This window comes from Balearica regulorum, chromosome 3 (genome assembly GCF_011004875.1).
Source record: "Balearica regulorum gibbericeps isolate bBalReg1 chromosome 3, bBalReg1.pri, whole genome shotgun sequence".
NCBI classification, from domain to species: Eukaryota; Metazoa; Chordata; class Aves; order Gruiformes; family Gruidae; genus Balearica; species Balearica regulorum.
Genome location: NC_046186.1, coordinates 98,025,090 through 98,041,082, shown reverse-complemented (window position 1 = coordinate 98,041,082; position 15,993 = coordinate 98,025,090). Strand labels below are relative to the sequence as shown.

The window sequence follows — 15,993 nt, the reverse complement described above, 5'->3', positions numbered from 1 at the left end:
CTGGCTTATGTAGTACTGACAGAGCAACATTTGTAAAATATTTCAGAACTGCCAGTAAATACCCCTCTGAAGTTGGACAGGATGAAAAATGATTAATTGATCTCATTTGTTTCACCACCATATTGAAAAGTGTAGGAAGTTACAGTTTTCTTCTGGTATTTGTCACAAAAAGCTCAGATACTAGACTGCTTTCTGTTACATAAATTCAAGTGTAGCAAGTGTAACAGAAATTCAAGTGTAGCAAGTGCAAAGAAACTAGTATAAACAAAGAAAAGAAAACAAAAATACTACATTTGGAAGCTTTTTGATAGTGACTTTGGTTTCATAAACAAACTGCAGTAAGGTATAATGTGCTGGGAAGTTTGTCGATTTTTGGATGGAGAAAAACTCCACTAAATTGACTTCCCATGTGGAGATCCTGAATCTTTTCCAAACTCAGTAAGACAGGGGATAGAATGGTTCTTTTATTGTCGCTGTTATTCTAGAGGTATTACCCTTCAATATGTTAGATTTTTTTTTGGCGAGGGGGAATTGGGGTTTTTTAATAGGTTTGATAGCAAAATACATTTTGGCTGCTTTTTTAGGTTGTTGGGTTTGATGCCTCTACCACAGTGGAGGAATTTCTGAACACCCTGAACCAGGATACAGGAATGAGGAAACCAGCTCAGTCAGGATTTGCACTGTTTTCTGATGATCCCTCTGGCAAGGATATAGAGCACTGTCTTCAAGGAAACATCAAGGTAAACAAAAACCTTTAATGAGCTCTGCATATAAAACAACAAATTATCTTCATTTTACAGAACTCTCTTCAGACAATGTAAAGGAAAACATTTTTCAGGCTGAAAATTGTCCTTAGTGTTTTTTTCCTTAAAACGTAAAAGGAAAGATTAAAAAAATACATCACTTTTTCAATTGCTGAAATTCATTCAGTGAACTATATTTAAAAGCTTTGTCTTGGAGACTGATATTATTCATAGAAGTAGCAGCTGGGTTAAAAAAGAAACAGTAAGCTGTTACTAATCACAATCCTTTAAAACTAAAAAGCAATTGGAGTCCAAGATGCATTTAGAGATTTCAGTTAACATTTCTTGTATAGCTCCAAAAGATGACCATTTGAGGTCCAAAAAGTCATTCATACTGGGGAAGAAAAAAAAGAAAGGGATTATAGAACCACAGAATCATAGAATGGTTTGGGTTGGAAGGGACCTTAAAGATCATCTCGTTCAAACCCCCCTGCCATGGGCAGGGACACCCTCCACTAGACCATGTTGCCCAAAGCCCCATCCAGCCTGGCCTTGAACACTTCCAGGGAGGGGGCATCCACAGCTTCTCTGGGCAACCTGTTCCAGTGCCTCACCACCCTCACAGGCAAGAATTTCTTCCTAATATCTCATCTACCTCCTTCAGCTTAAGGCCATTACCCATTGTCCTATCACTACATACCCTTGTAAACAGTCCCTCTCCAGCTTTCTTGTACTGGAAGGCTGCTATAAGGTCTCCCCAGAGCCTTCTCTTCTCCAGGCTGAACAAGCCTAACTCTCTCAGCCTGTCCTCATAGGAGAGGTGTTCCAGTCCTCTTATCATCTTCATGGCCCTCCTCTGGACTCGCTCCAACAGCTCCATGTCCTTCTTATGTTGGGGGCCCCAGAGCTGGATATGGTACCCCAGGTAGGGTCTTACAAGAGCTGAGTAGAGGGGCAGGATCACCTCACTTGACTTGCTGGCTATGCTTCTTTAGATGCAGCCCAGGGTATGGTTGGCTTTCTGGGCTGCAAGCACACATTGCCAGCTCATGTTGAGCTTCTTGTCCACCAACATCCCCAAGTCCTTCTCCTCAGGGCTGCTCTCAATCCATTCTCCACCCAGCCTCTATTTGTGCTTGGGATTGCCCTGACCCATGTGCAGGATCTTGCACTTGGCCTTGCTGAACTTCATGAGGTTTGCACAAGCCCACCTCTCAAGCCTGTCAAGGTCCCTCTGGATGGCATCCCTTCCCTCCAGCGTGTCAGCCGCACCACACAGCTTGGTGTCATCAGCGAACTTGCTGAGGATGCATTCATCCCACTGTCCATGTTGCCAACAAAGATGTTAAACAGTGCCGGTCCCAATACTGACCCCTGAGGAACACCATTCATCACTGTCATCACTGGTCTCCACTTGGACATCGAGCCATTGATCGCAACTCTTTGAGTGTGAACACCCAGCCAATTCCTTATCCACCGAGTGGTCCATCTGTCAAATTCTTCTGTCTCCAATTTAGAGACAAGGATGTCGTGCAGGACAGTGTCAGATGCTTTGCACAAGTCCAGGTAGATCCTTATCTAAATACAGAATATTTCCTTATATAAATACGGAATAATTAGGGTTCAATTCAGGAAATTTCCAATATTTGGCTTATCATTGTTCTGAATTCTGAGTTTTAGTTCCTTCTATTGTACAATTAAATAATTTGCAATAAAGATTGGCAAAATGCACTATAATCTGTGCTTCAATAAAACCTTACATGCTTTTCAAGCTTTTTAGCAACTAATGAATAATGAATTTTTTGTGTTTCCATCAAGCAGTTCTTTCGCACCCTTTGGCCAGTGTTCACAGCTGCACTTCGAGTTACAAGGTGCAGTACAGCCAGGCCTTAGTGACAAACAAATCAGGGTCATCATGATCAGCTCTCTTCCCCTACTAAAATAATTACCATATGGAAAGCAAAATGTATTAAAAATGTACTTATTTTCTTGGTAAATGCAACTTCAGAAGCTGGTCACATTACTGATTCCAGAAAGACTCTTTTATGAAGGAATAGTGACATGAAGCCCAGCAGGGCTCCCAGGACCTCCACTTAACCTCCTCCCCATCTGCCCACCTACCCACCCACACCACTTCTTGAGAACCACTCTTGCTGCAGTTTATAACAAACTTCGTACAAACTTTATAGCAGTTACTAGAAAGGACCTGAAAAACTCCAGAATGCAGCAGCAGGAGAAGGCAGAGATCAAAGGCATTTGATTAATTATATAACTCATGCTGCATAATTACACATTCATTGGCTGCTGCTAAATCAAGTACCTGGCCTTTCCATATAAGCATGTTAATGGCTCATTTCCAAAGGTAGCGTGTGTGTTGCAGGATAAACAAACAACAAAAACGTTAATTATTAAATGCTCCAACTAAAAATGCAAGTAATGTTATCTTTCAGTAAGTTTAAAAATTCAAGCTATGTATGTTTCTGATATGTAATAGGTAAAAGATATTAAAATAAGTAGGCAACTTCCATTCAAAGGTGTTTTGAAAGAGGAATACATGGCAAAGTCAGCTTTGTATTGCTTTCCTTCTAGATCTGTGACATTATTTCAAAATGGGAGCAAGCCTCCAAAGAACAACACCCTGGGAAATGTGAAGGCACAAGGACTGTCCGGCTTACTTACAAAAATAGGTTTGTATAGCAAGTACAACAGCTCTGCCTTGTCCCAAGATTATTTTCAATTTCTGCAGACTTTCTTCATCTGAAAATTACTGGCTAACTCAATGCTTGCAACAAAAATAGTAAATGGGTATAGTTAATTTTTTTCTAGTTCTTAAGAGGTGAGCAGGGCTGCCAAAAAAAAAAAAAAAAAAAGGCAACACTGAACTCAGAAGACTGAAATTAAATATTTGCCCACTGGTTCAAGTACAAGTGTTGCTCTGCTAATGTGTTCTGACACTGATGTAAACATGTCACATTCAGAGCAGATACTGCTAATCCTTAGAGCTAATGCATTTCCCTATCTTCTTTATTTAATAACTTTCTGTCTTTCCTATAGGCTTTATTTTTCAGTTCAAGTCCATGGGGAGACAGACAGAGAGAAGCTGCTGCTAGTATATCAGACAAATGATCAAATAGTCAATGGACTTTTCCCCGTAAACAAAGAACTAGCAATGGAATTGACAGCTCTTTTAGCTCAGGTAATCCTTGTGCATTAATGACTCACACAGCAGTTTTACAGATGAAAAACTTGAAATAAACTTGAATAAAGAAACTGGTCCAGGATTGCTTGACCTTCACCTTTTACACACGATAGTGCAGGAAGTGGGCTCGGCTGGAATCTTTGTGTAAGGCTAACTCTGTACTTCGGTGGAAATGCTTTACAGCGTATGCTGCTGTTGGCACTAGTATGGATAAAACGTGCTTTACCTCCTACACAGTCAGGCCCTCTTTGATTAAATATCATGTAATCATGTACCGTTTCTTCATTCACTATTCCTTACATGATTTCTGCAAGTTAATACACCAAAGTAACAGCTGTTTAATGAAAGCCTAAGACTCCTTTACTAGACCTGGTCTTGATAAGATCTGTTTTATTTTTAAGACATTAAAGGCTCAAGGGAAGGTTATTGAGAAAGTTATTTCATGGTTGATGGTGTTACTCAATAAATCTAAACTGTTTTGTGTCAGCTGGAGATCTAGCAATCTCAGAGCAGAAGTAGTAAGTATTATATTTGTACACTTTATACTTGATCTTTATCTTTTTTCCATGGTAAATATAAAATAAATAAAATTACTTGCATGATTTTTGTATCAGTGAAAAATGTATATTAATTGACAAGCTGGTTTTCATTTTATATTTGGTAAGACAGGGGAAAAGATAGCTCCTAATACCCAGCTAGCAAATTACTCTGGAGTAACAAAAAATTTTCTTTTTCGTGGTCTTTCCCTTAGATAGAGATTGGAGATTTTGAACGGCCTTTCTCAACTCCAGCAGGGCAAGTCACTTCCCAGTCCAAGTCCAGTCAAACATTGAAACAAGTTTTGGAAAGATTCTACCCTAAGAGATACAGGCATGGTTGTTCAGAGGAACAATTAAGGTGAGATGTATTTTGTGATTCATATTCTCTAAAAATCTAAGAGTGAAATGAGGAGGTTTTAAATTGTCATGAGGTACAACTGACTGTTACGCTATATTTAATGAAACCTGTGTTCGAAACTCATTTTCTTACTAAACTGAAGAAGCCATTTCCTCTGTATATTTCTAATCTAAACAGAGGACCATCATTAAGCACGCATTCCAGCGAAAGCTGTACAAGTTACTACATAGTGTTACGAAACCCAGAGATTTTGAAATTCCTATTTTTCTTATTCAGCAAATCTAAATTAAGTCTGTGCACAGACTAAAGTACTACTGAAAGTAAAGGACACGAGGATCCGATCTGACTGACTGCTATTCAAATGTGAGATCTTTGGCAGCCAGTCAAACTGGCAATATGTTAACTTAGTGGACTTGCTAGTAAGGTATCACTTAATTTAAAACAAATAATCTGCAAGTCATTTCAATCAACATCTATTAACATAAAGAAGAGTGGAACAGTGCAATAAATTATCCAAAGTCAATGATACAGCAATTTTGAAGTCCAGTAAACATTACAGAAATGTTTTCCTCATTCTTCACTAGAGGGTTGAGAAAGTTTAAAGCTATTATCATTTGCACAAAGTAACATTATCACATACTCAGTAGATAATAGGGACATTCAAAAGTATACATAAAACAAATAGAAAGTTTTACAATTAATTTCAAAGAACAAAGTGTAAGAGGTCCTAGATTAGACTAACTCATGGAAGATAAGTCAAACGTCTGTTGAACTGTTCAAGTAGTCCCTAAACTACCAATTGCCAGAGCTGGAAGTCTGTGGCAGGGAAAGAATCACTCCATACTTGCCCTGTTTCTGGTATTCTTTTGCTGAGGGTGCAGTTTGACTTCATAAACTTCCAGAGACTAAGCTGCAAGTGAAAGATCTCCCTTTACCATTTACTCCCATTCCCCCTCCCTTTTCTTGGGCTGCATCTAATAATCTTGTGGCTGCCGGGTGAGTCATTCCTGCAAGTCAGTGTGCTAGAAAGGTATTCTAGGGTGGGTTTTTTTGGAGGATTAGTTTTCCATAGGATCATTTTATTGAACCAGCTCATCATGGGGCCACAAAGGAGCCAGTGTGAACGCATCATGCATCAGAAGCACCCTTTTTGGTAGCAGTGCCCAGATACGCTAAAAAAGAGTAGTGTTGAGCTGTATCTTCCACATCTACTACTAGCCACAGGTAAAGATATGTGCTGAGCTTGATGGATTTTTGGAATGACAACTGGCATAGCTGCTGAGTACTGATAAAGGTAGATTGATTATCTGTAGAAAAACATTAAAAGCTGTACTAGACATTTTCCCTTCATGCTGCAACTGCTGCATCACTATTTAATCATAATGTTGCAGAAATTAGAAGATATTTCATAATTTGCATGTGCATAAAAACATTAAATGATGTTTTAGATTTATTTAATACTATATAAGTGATAGGTGTATTAAATTATCATTTTAACAAATGGAGATTTTTTTTTTTTGCTCATTAAACTCACTATGGGTAAGCATTTAAATTCCTTTCAGTAACTAAATTACATATTTCATTTCAACAGACAGCTTTGTCAGCGATTGTCTACAAGATGGATGGCTCTCCGGGGGCACAGTGCTGCAGACTGTGTGCGCATTTATCTCACTGTAGCCAGAAAATGGTCTTTCTTTGGTGCTAAATTGTTTGCAGCAAAAGTAAGAAACTTTACTGAGTTAGAGTTAAAATATAAATGTAATTTGCAAAAAGTAATACCTCTTTGTTGAAAATGAGTGTGTTATACATGTGCTGATTGAATCTCTTGTCACATTACTGATTTAAGCCATATACTGGTGAAACGTAATAGTCATAGTACTAAGTATACCATAATAGTAACCTTCCAATATGTTTTTCATTTTCTTATACTTTTGTTTGAGGTAGCCTTTTTGTTTCAGACTTTTTTTGCCTGATAACTAGTAGAATATCGAAGAGGCATCATTAACTGGTTATGGAAGCTGAACCTTGCAGAAACATTAAATGTTGTTGAGGGTATTCAGAACACTCCCTTCTGTGCTGGCCTCTCTCAATTTCTCTTAAACCACTAGTATCGTAATTCTCTTGATTCAAATAACGGCTATGTTAAACAAAACTATCATCACCTCACCCCTAACGTTTTATTAGGTAATCCCAGTGTGTGTGTGTGTGTGTGTGTGTGTATATATAAAAAAATTGCTTATCAGCACTCTGTTCTTTGCATATGTAGACATACGTGCTAGTGAACAAACTTTAAAACACCTGACAGGGTTTTTTTATTTTATTAATGAAAATATACATTTTATTGGACTAAGCACCAGGGAAGGTTTCAAGAGTATTAGGCTGAGTTCATAGTTCTGCCACTGGCCACCTACATGGCTTTGGGCAGCTACTTCAATTCCTTTACATCAGTTCCCTTCCAGTGTAAATCTCAGTAAGATCTGTGGTTGGAGAGAGCTCTATAATAGCTGATAGTTAATTATTTACATATTGCCTCATTTTGAAGCAGTAATTAAAGAACTTTCTCTTTGTAGCCTCTAGCTACATCCTCAGTTGAGAAGTCCTTCATATGGTTTGCAGTACATGAAGACGGCATAAGCATCCTAGATTACAGCTCTATGGTGAGTGAAGTTTCTGTTTTAATTTTGGTCAAAGTGGATTTTAATACTGAGTATATTGAGAGATTCGCCACCATACTACACAAAAGATGGCATTAGCCTTCCATGCTAAGTTATCTAGTCTTTTTCTTAAATCAAAAATTCACTCCTTTCAAAATGCTTTAATGTTGTCATCACTATAGTAGCACTAATAATAGAAATAAGTAATGAATTCTTTGTACAGAATTTATTTTTGTTTATCAGATACAGTTTTTATATCTTTTAATGAAATGTTAATGTTTTAATCATTCAGATGTCAGGAGATCCATAGTTACAGTTCTCACAATAACATTAATTTTCTTTTCCCAGAGACTTCATTTTCCATTATTATTCATAATACATACACTCGGCAGAGAGCAGTTACTTTAAAAGATTGTTATTTTCATTGTATTATTTTTGTTTAATAGTAGGTAATATAACCCGGTGTTATTTAATTATGTCATTTTAGTCTCTGATTTTTCTTTGATTTGCAATAAAAGTTTTCACAGAAAACGACTCATGGTAATCACTGTAAAAAAGCAGTGCCTGAGAAGATCCCTGCTTTAGTTTATCTCCTGCAAAGAAACAGAATGGCATGGTGCTATTAGCAAGTGCTAATATTGAATATCAGAAAATTAAAATCTCAACTTTATAATGGTACTGATATGGGCCTTTTCATTACATTTCTTTGCAGTTAAATAATAAAACAAAGAACATGAGAAGAGCAAACAGCAGCTCTGTTCAGAACAAGAAAAATGAGCTTGCGTCAGACTGCAGAAAGCTCTATAAACACTGTCTACTCATAGAGCTAGCTATGGCATTTCTGCAGAGCACTGCCAGTTTACAATATCAGCAGGTCTTACTTGCCATTCAAGAAATATTCCATTTCCAGGGAATATTCTTATTTTCTGTAGGAAGGACTAAGGTATCAGAAATGATGTTGCAAGGGGTAGTTAGAGAAAACAGTATTTCAAAATAAGGGCAAAAAGAGATTTAGTAACTGAAGGACATTACGTCACTTATTGTACAGATATTGTCAGACAATGAATTTTAAAAGTGAACATCCGCAGCGAATTAATATGAGCTGTAATGATAAATTAAGAGCTAATCATAGGCTCAAAGGCCACTAGTGTGGTGTTGAACACTGAACCATAAGAGCTGAGGCATGGAAAGCAGAGGAGCCTTGAAGAGCATTTATGTTTCATCAGAGGTGTGAAAAAAAGAGAACAGAATTTAATTTCATTTGTGTGTATGTTAACTACATCACTGCACAAAAGAAGTCCTGGAGTTAAATCCCTTTAGATGTCTCATGCTCTGCTATATAATTTATTTAGGCACTGCTTCAATTTCAAATAGAACTCCTAAGATTAACTTCTCTCAAAGTTAGTCAAGACTTGTGTAAATTGAATTACACACTTGAGTTGAAACCTGCTTATAATTAATTTGGAATAGAAACAGAGGTCAAACTTACAAGAGTTATCATCTGCAATGGAAATTCCTCGTAGTGAAGTTCTGAATGAAGCTATCCCCAAATTTACAATTTATTTCAAGATTCATTACAGGCTAACAACATTTTGAAAAATACACATGTAGTTGCATTTTTGAAAGAAGTATTTGTCATAATCTGTTCTTCCTGCATTGTCCTACTTATAGCTTTGTGTTTTGTTTTTTGGGTTTTCCTTTTTAAGCGATTAACAGTTACATATACATATAAGAGTCTGATGACTTTTGGAGGCTATCAAGATGATTTTATGTTGGTTGTTAACAATGCTCAGACAAAGGACAAATCAACTGAAAAACACCTTTTTGCCATGACAAAACCAAAGGTTGGTATATTACCTGAAATAGTTTCCCACCATCTGATACTTCTCTACTTTTTGTAGTGGGTAATCCTTAACAGATGTGAAAGATGAAACACCTTCTTTATTCCTAGAATTCTCAGATTATTGACTTTTTCCAGATGGTTTTAGAGAGTGAAACAATTAGTAATATAAGAGCTAACAGTGACAATACTGATATGTTCCTTTTCTTTTAACGTCCCTGTCTATAACATTCCAAATTTTTCACAGAAGGACAAAAAAGGCTATTAAGGACAGGAAGTATATGTAGTACCTAAAAACTAGTCCGCTTGCTTGGTGAGCACCAGAGGTAATTTTTAAGAAGGTACATTTGTGTTCTACAGACAAATTCATTGGAAATGTAGAACACAAGATCTGAAAGATCAGTCACTTCTTAAAAATCCTAGGATATTTTTACCTTTGGTAAAGAAACTGTTCATGTTTTTTAAATCTAGATTCTCTCCTTCACTGGTAAGATTGTATTTTTTTAAAAAGCAAAGATTTTGAAGTCTTTTGCTGTTAGTCATAACCATTTATGAAACAGAATACAAAATTCCACATATAAATTTGGGTCAAAACACGACACTTTATACAAATATGCATAGTAAAATACCCCTGTTCAAAGTTCCCTCAGACTATGCCCTTAAAGGCAAGGTTGTGTGGATTACAAAGAGAAAATATGGTAAAAAACTCCCAGAAGTCTTTATTCCTTTTATCTATGTTTTAGTTCTCTGAGCACTAGATATTTTCTAGCAAAATTGAGGGAACACATCATGAAAGCTTTTTCTAAGAGTGTCATCTTTCGGACGTCAAAATCTCTCTCAAAGTGAAAGAAACCATCTGTTTGAATCATTTAAGACTGTGGAAGACAAGGTATCCAGCATACTGATGGGAATAACATTACATTATTGGCAAGGAGCAATAGAAAAAAGCTCTATTAGGCATCTCCTCTCTCCTCATCGTTAATTTGTTTGATAAAGTACAAGTACTTTTCTAGTTGATGGTGATTGTCACTTGCTAAAAAGTTAGCTATTTTTTCAGCAGTCAAAACACATCACTATTTCTCAAAGAATTTTGTATGTTCCTGTTACAGATTCTTGAGATCACTCTACTGATTGCCAGCTATATTAACAACTTTCATCAGCTGAAAGGAGCTGCTCATCACCTCTCTGCTCCGGCATTACTGACACCTCAAAGTGGACAGAAACTCAAGGAAATGGGGAGTCAGCCACTTCTTGCAAACAACAGACCAACTAAATGTCCCACTTTGTTATGAAAGGATTATGTATTGTGATAATGCATCTTTGGTACAGGGTTTCTACACCAATTGAAAACTTTTTGATGTACAAGACATAGAGGATAAGCAGGTCCATAAACAAAAGAAAGGGAGACAGGTTTATATTCATTTCAATGGTATATAACAGGAGGAGTCCTTTAATTAAAACCCTGGCCTGAACTGGAATGATGATGAGCCAATTTAAGGATTATGTTTTATTGTGGGTGGCTTGTCCTTACAACTCAAAAATAAATCTGTCTCTTGATAGTGATGGGGAAAGGTCGCCTTGGGAACAATTGTATAGGTTTTAGTAGGTTTCCAGATACTTACTCAGGGACCAAACTGTCTTCAACTCTTCATCTCTATTTTTCAAAATTATACAATTGTATAACTTTCATTTTGAAAAGGAATTTTTGTTTAAAAAAACAGTCAAATATGAAATATTTTTCACTTCCAGCACCCCTCCCTATTTGCAAAACAAGCAGCATGGGACTAAAAAGAAGGAATTGTTTGATTTGTATAATTGTTTCTTCTTTAAAAAAAATGCATAAGCACATCATGTAACTATTATAAATTTAAAGAGTATTCTCATGATACACTGTAGCCTTTGTTATACAACTATTTTACCTGGCAAATCTTCAGCCTTGGTCTGGTAAATTTCTAAATAATCCCTCTCTGCCCCAGCCTTTTGGAAGAATCTAAATTGGACAGGCACTGTATCAAGTATAGTTTTGTTAAACAAGATCCCGTAGCTAATTTCTTCTTTAAGCCATAATAATAATATAATACAGATGCAAGAATAACTCAGAATTCAAAACACAAGAATAACACAGAAAGCCATTGCTTGAACTATATAAACTTGGACACATATGTGACATATGAAATCCATGTATAATGTGTATAATGTATATACATTGATTCAGAAAAATATTTTGTAAAAGTTGTACTTCTTTTTTTTCATTTGTATATATACATTTCATATTATAATACTAATATAATGTTCTCACACACTGAAGACCTAATGCTGCATCTGCACTATCGGACCTAGGAGCACTTTCCTTTCTCAGCTGCAAGCCTCAGTGCTACCTAGGGTCAAATATATAGAAATTACACCCATTTTTTTCTGCCAGGCCTCACCTCACGGAAACCGTTGTTGCCGTGCAAAGAAACCACTTCTGCAGCCTCTGAAATGGATCAGCAGCATACTCTTAATAGAGAATTTAGATCCAAGCATAGAGAAGGTAGTCAAAAATAAATCAGTGATTTGTATACATTTCACAATTTCCACTTCTACTCATGCTAATGATCATGGATCATTAATCACTTACTGCTAGCCCTCACTGTTTTGTTTTGGTTTTTAATTACTTAACACTGAAGTAATTTCACAGTGATGAATTTCAATATTTGAAGGTTGGCTATCTTCTTTGTTTTATGCCATTTAAATATTTCAGATATACACATACTCGAGAGAAAAAAAAATTTCAGCTGTTTGCCATCTGTGAAAGCTAGGATGTATCCCTCTGAAGAATTAGAATAGACTGGAAGGGAGATACAGGTTGTGAAAAGAACATACTTTTTAAAAGTGGAAAGACAAACTGGCACGCTGACTTGATAAATACGTTTCTTCTGCAAGCTCTCAAAGTCCTGCCACGGCTACGGTCTGCACCCAGACAGTGCCCCAGCCTGAGTCTGCAGGACTCAAGCACCATTTTATGAATGGTGTCAATGCTTTATGGGCCAATGCTTTATCTTGAAAATTACAAGCAAGTAACAAACACACTGTCTCTAGCTGTTTTCACATTTGCAATGCAGGAAGAGCTTCCTGGTAACTGTCACCCTTTGGTGGTGGCCCTAGAACCTTCTCTTTCAAGGAGGCGGGGCCAGCAGCAGAAGGTTTAGCTCCTAGTGGGTGGCCCATCTCCTGCCATCATCAAGGAAAACATACTGGAAGTCATGAGAGACCTTGGCACCAACTGCAGCATCTTTTTGTGCAGCACCCCATGTGAAGTGATGCAGATACTGTGGTGAAATTGAGGTAGGAATTAACATCTCTTTGCAATCAGCAGAATAGTTAACTTTCAGAGATTTGAGGGGGGCAGGGCAGTTGCAATTCAGACAGATGCTACTGCATCAGTTATACTCAGGTTGTAGTCTAAAGCTTCTCAAATATGATTAGAAACCTCAATTTACAAAACCAAAAAATCTTCATGTCATTGTGAAATGATAACTCTCAACCTAGACTACTCCAACTAGTAATTCTTTCCTAATTGTCCAGTTTTAAATGAATGTGGCAGATCAGGTTCTATTAGAAGGCAAAAAAAAGTGGAGTGTTTTGCTAGTGAGCTTGTTCATGTAGTTTTTAAAATCTTTGTTAAATTTGGAGACAACACGATACACAATACAAACAGCTGATGTGCAGATTTTGAATCTTTTAAACAGTTTGCATTAGCGCAGCCTTACAAACAGATGTTTTATAAAGCAGTATACAATCTATGGAGTATGACCTTCCTGCCTGCCTTTGGGTAGGTAACTCTATAGACATGGCTTTGCTTTTCACTGTTAAGCTCTTGCTGTTGGAGTGTATCCCTGCATCAGTGCCAGAAGCAATCCATGCCTTAGTTTCCCTTTTTTTGGCAGCACTTTCCAGACTTACTACCACTAACTGCTCATTATAGGTCACTATTAATCCCATATAGTCACCAGAAACGCCGTGTTAATTTTTAAGAAATAAATGCACTCAGAATCACAGTTACCATGACAACACTGCACTAAACAATGAAGTTTCTTTCAGGATTTTGATTAGCAAGAGTGAGGTTTCTGTAGTATGATAGTAACCTCCTCAAGCAGATACTTCCCTTCAAGTTAAGTCACCAAGTGAAGTCTCTTAAACATGCAAGCACATGTCAACAGCTCAGCTTGCAAACACAGCTGTGCAAGTCTCAGGGGGACTCACTCCATGTTAATCTAGCTCTAGAGCTACTTAGAGGATACCACACAATGTAAGACAGCAAAGCTGAAAATTTCAGTGTCCAGGGAGATAGGCTGTTCTGCCTTCCCCCTCCAGCCCAAGCCTTATGAGTGATCCACACCTCAGCCTTAACCTTGAGTCATCCACCAAATCAATTCATACTGTGCCACCTAATCCATGACTAAAGCCCACGTAGGAACTAAGACCTTTCTCACCTTCTAATCCTCAGCAGCTGTGATACGATGGAAGCTGTCAAATGAGCTGCGACCTCTGGGACTGATGCTGAAGAACTTCTCATGCTCAAGGCCTGCAGAACCTAGGCTGTAAAAATATTCTCAGGATAAGATTAATGTGTTAGCACATACAAGGAGATCTCACCTTCTGTAAAGAATTTCAGAACATCTTTTGTGCTTGCTTTGAGCTAGCGGTCGGTAACAATGATCAGCTTAAATGGGCAATGAATCTGAGCTTGACAATGACCCAAAGATCACTGGTAACTCACTGTATAAACACTTAAACATTGACTTGAAAATACTATTTGGAATGCAATGTAAATTAATATATTATTTGAACCTCACTTTGCCTTGTCAATTTTTGTGCAGCAGCATTAGTAAGCAAACTGCTCATTTCTAAAACATGCAAGACCTATTTACTCCTGCAGTACAGCAGGCAAATTATAAAGCTTTGAATTTTTAATACAATCCACAAAATTAGTGCTTTTCTGTTATTTTAGGTTTAGTTTATATTAAAATTTAAAATAGAAGCATATGTTTCCCTACAAAAGGCAGCTGGTAGGTATTTGGTGTTGGAGTTCCTTGTCAGACTAACACAGGTTTTTATAGGTTAGGTCCTGAAGGAAGAAATTCATCCTTGCATAAAGGAATGCACCACTTAAAGCTTTAGGTAGAGCTTTAATAGTCCATACAGCTCAGTGCAATCCATTAGTTTGAGTTAATTTTAACTAAGGTGATTAGGAACTCAGTAATAATGAATTAGGAAGAAAAATTTTTTTTAAGTTTCTTAGGGCAAAGGAAATGAAACTGAGTAAGGTGAAACAACTTAAAATACTGAAAACTCCAATTTCGTTTCCAGACTGGACTTCAGTACAGCTTACTAATTGCAGAGCCTTACACAGTGCTTTGCAGCTCAGATTTGTATTGCAGCATCTTCCAGATTTGCCACCTCTCTGTCAGTGAATAAATCACTATAAAAATACTTTGTTTTTTAGTGTTACACTCTTGCTCTTGCAGTAATACATGCCTAGATTGTAGTGCCAGGAGCAATTCCTACCTTAGTTTTGCTTTCTTTGGCAGAGCAATAGTAGCTTTGTCCAGGGTTTTCACCACCTCTAACCGCTGATTATAGATCAGCACTGTCTTCATATACCAAGATATCAGAAACATTCTGTTGAAATGAAATTGATGAAAGAAACGCACTTAGAAAGGCATCAGCATGACCTGCCACAGTACAACACTAACCAATGAAGTTTCTTTCTGGATTTTAATTAGCAACACCATGGTTTCCATAGGGGGTTAGCAAAGGTGCTAGAAGATCCATGTGAAAACCTGCAAGTAAATAAAGACAGGGGAAAGTAACCATATGAAGGCTTCTGGAACTGAAACTGATTGATTATGCAAGTTGAACTTAGAAAAATCTCGTATTTAAAGTGTTACTTAGGGTCTGTAGGCAGCTATATAAGCCTTCTTTAGGGAAGGAAGAAAGAACAGTTAAAATTAATTGAGTTAATCATTATGAAGGAGGCCACTTTCCTGGTTTTGATCAAACAGATAAGAGAGGATTTTGCTTAGGTTTTTTTTTTATCTCTAGCCTCTCAAGACACAACGCAGTTACTCAGCTACAGGTCAGCAGCAATTGCTGTCTTGGATTTTGGGTCACTTCCCTGATGTAAGACACTTTTGACTTGGCAGGTTCGCCTACATCCTATATCCCTTCCATATGCTGGGTCATCCTGCAGTTTTACTGCACCCTTTAAATCCCACCTTCTGATCTAACCCTAACATGATCTTTGGATTTCATCTTTGATTGATAGATCTTACTTGAAATCATCTAGCCTATGTCCCCTTTTTGTGACAGCACTTACTTTTATTTACATGTATAATACTTGATTTGTATGCCCCAGACAAAATAATTACTTACTTTCTTATACAGCAGTTCACTTATTAGGGGGTAGGAACTATCTCAGGTCTTGTTTCACTCCCCCCTGTGTTAACAAAACTATCTTGAGGACCATGAGTTTATCAGGAGCCAATGCTTAAGACTGAGGTAAAATAAAGACTCCCGCCATTTATGACTTGTTTGTTCATCCCTGGCTTTCTCCACAGCTGAAATATTTTGCCTCTTAACAACGAGGGCTACAGTCGAGGTCCCCCAAGCCCAGCG

The 15,993-nt window shown here is 37.3% G+C and overlaps 1 protein-coding gene across 10 annotated transcripts in view; it reads left to right on the top strand.

Annotated features, from left to right (window-relative positions):
- The window catches only part of PLEKHH2 (pleckstrin homology, MyTH4 and FERM domain containing H2), a 58,687-nt gene extending 44,517 nt beyond the window's left edge, over positions 1–14,170 (top strand). For 9 of the 10 annotated variants that reach the window (XM_075749119.1, XM_075749120.1, XM_075749123.1 and 6 more), the window contains 9 exons: positions 585–740; positions 3,333–3,430; positions 3,798–3,939; positions 4,344–4,464; positions 4,698–4,839; positions 6,431–6,560; positions 7,410–7,496; positions 9,200–9,337; positions 10,443–14,170. In XM_075749119.1, the coding sequence (XP_075605234.1) occupies positions 585–740; positions 3,333–3,430; positions 3,798–3,939; positions 4,344–4,464; positions 4,698–4,839; positions 6,431–6,560; positions 7,410–7,496; positions 9,200–9,337; positions 10,443–10,625 (1,197 nt within the window). In that variant the 3' untranslated portion in view covers positions 10,626–14,170. Of the gene's footprint in view, positions 1–584; positions 741–3,332; positions 3,431–3,797; positions 3,940–4,343; positions 4,465–4,693; positions 4,840–6,430; positions 6,561–7,409; positions 7,497–9,199; positions 9,338–10,442 lie in introns of all 10 variants that reach the window. The other variant, XM_010312460.2, reaches the window with a different exon arrangement.
- Positions 14,171–15,993: the final 1,823 nt, after the last annotated feature.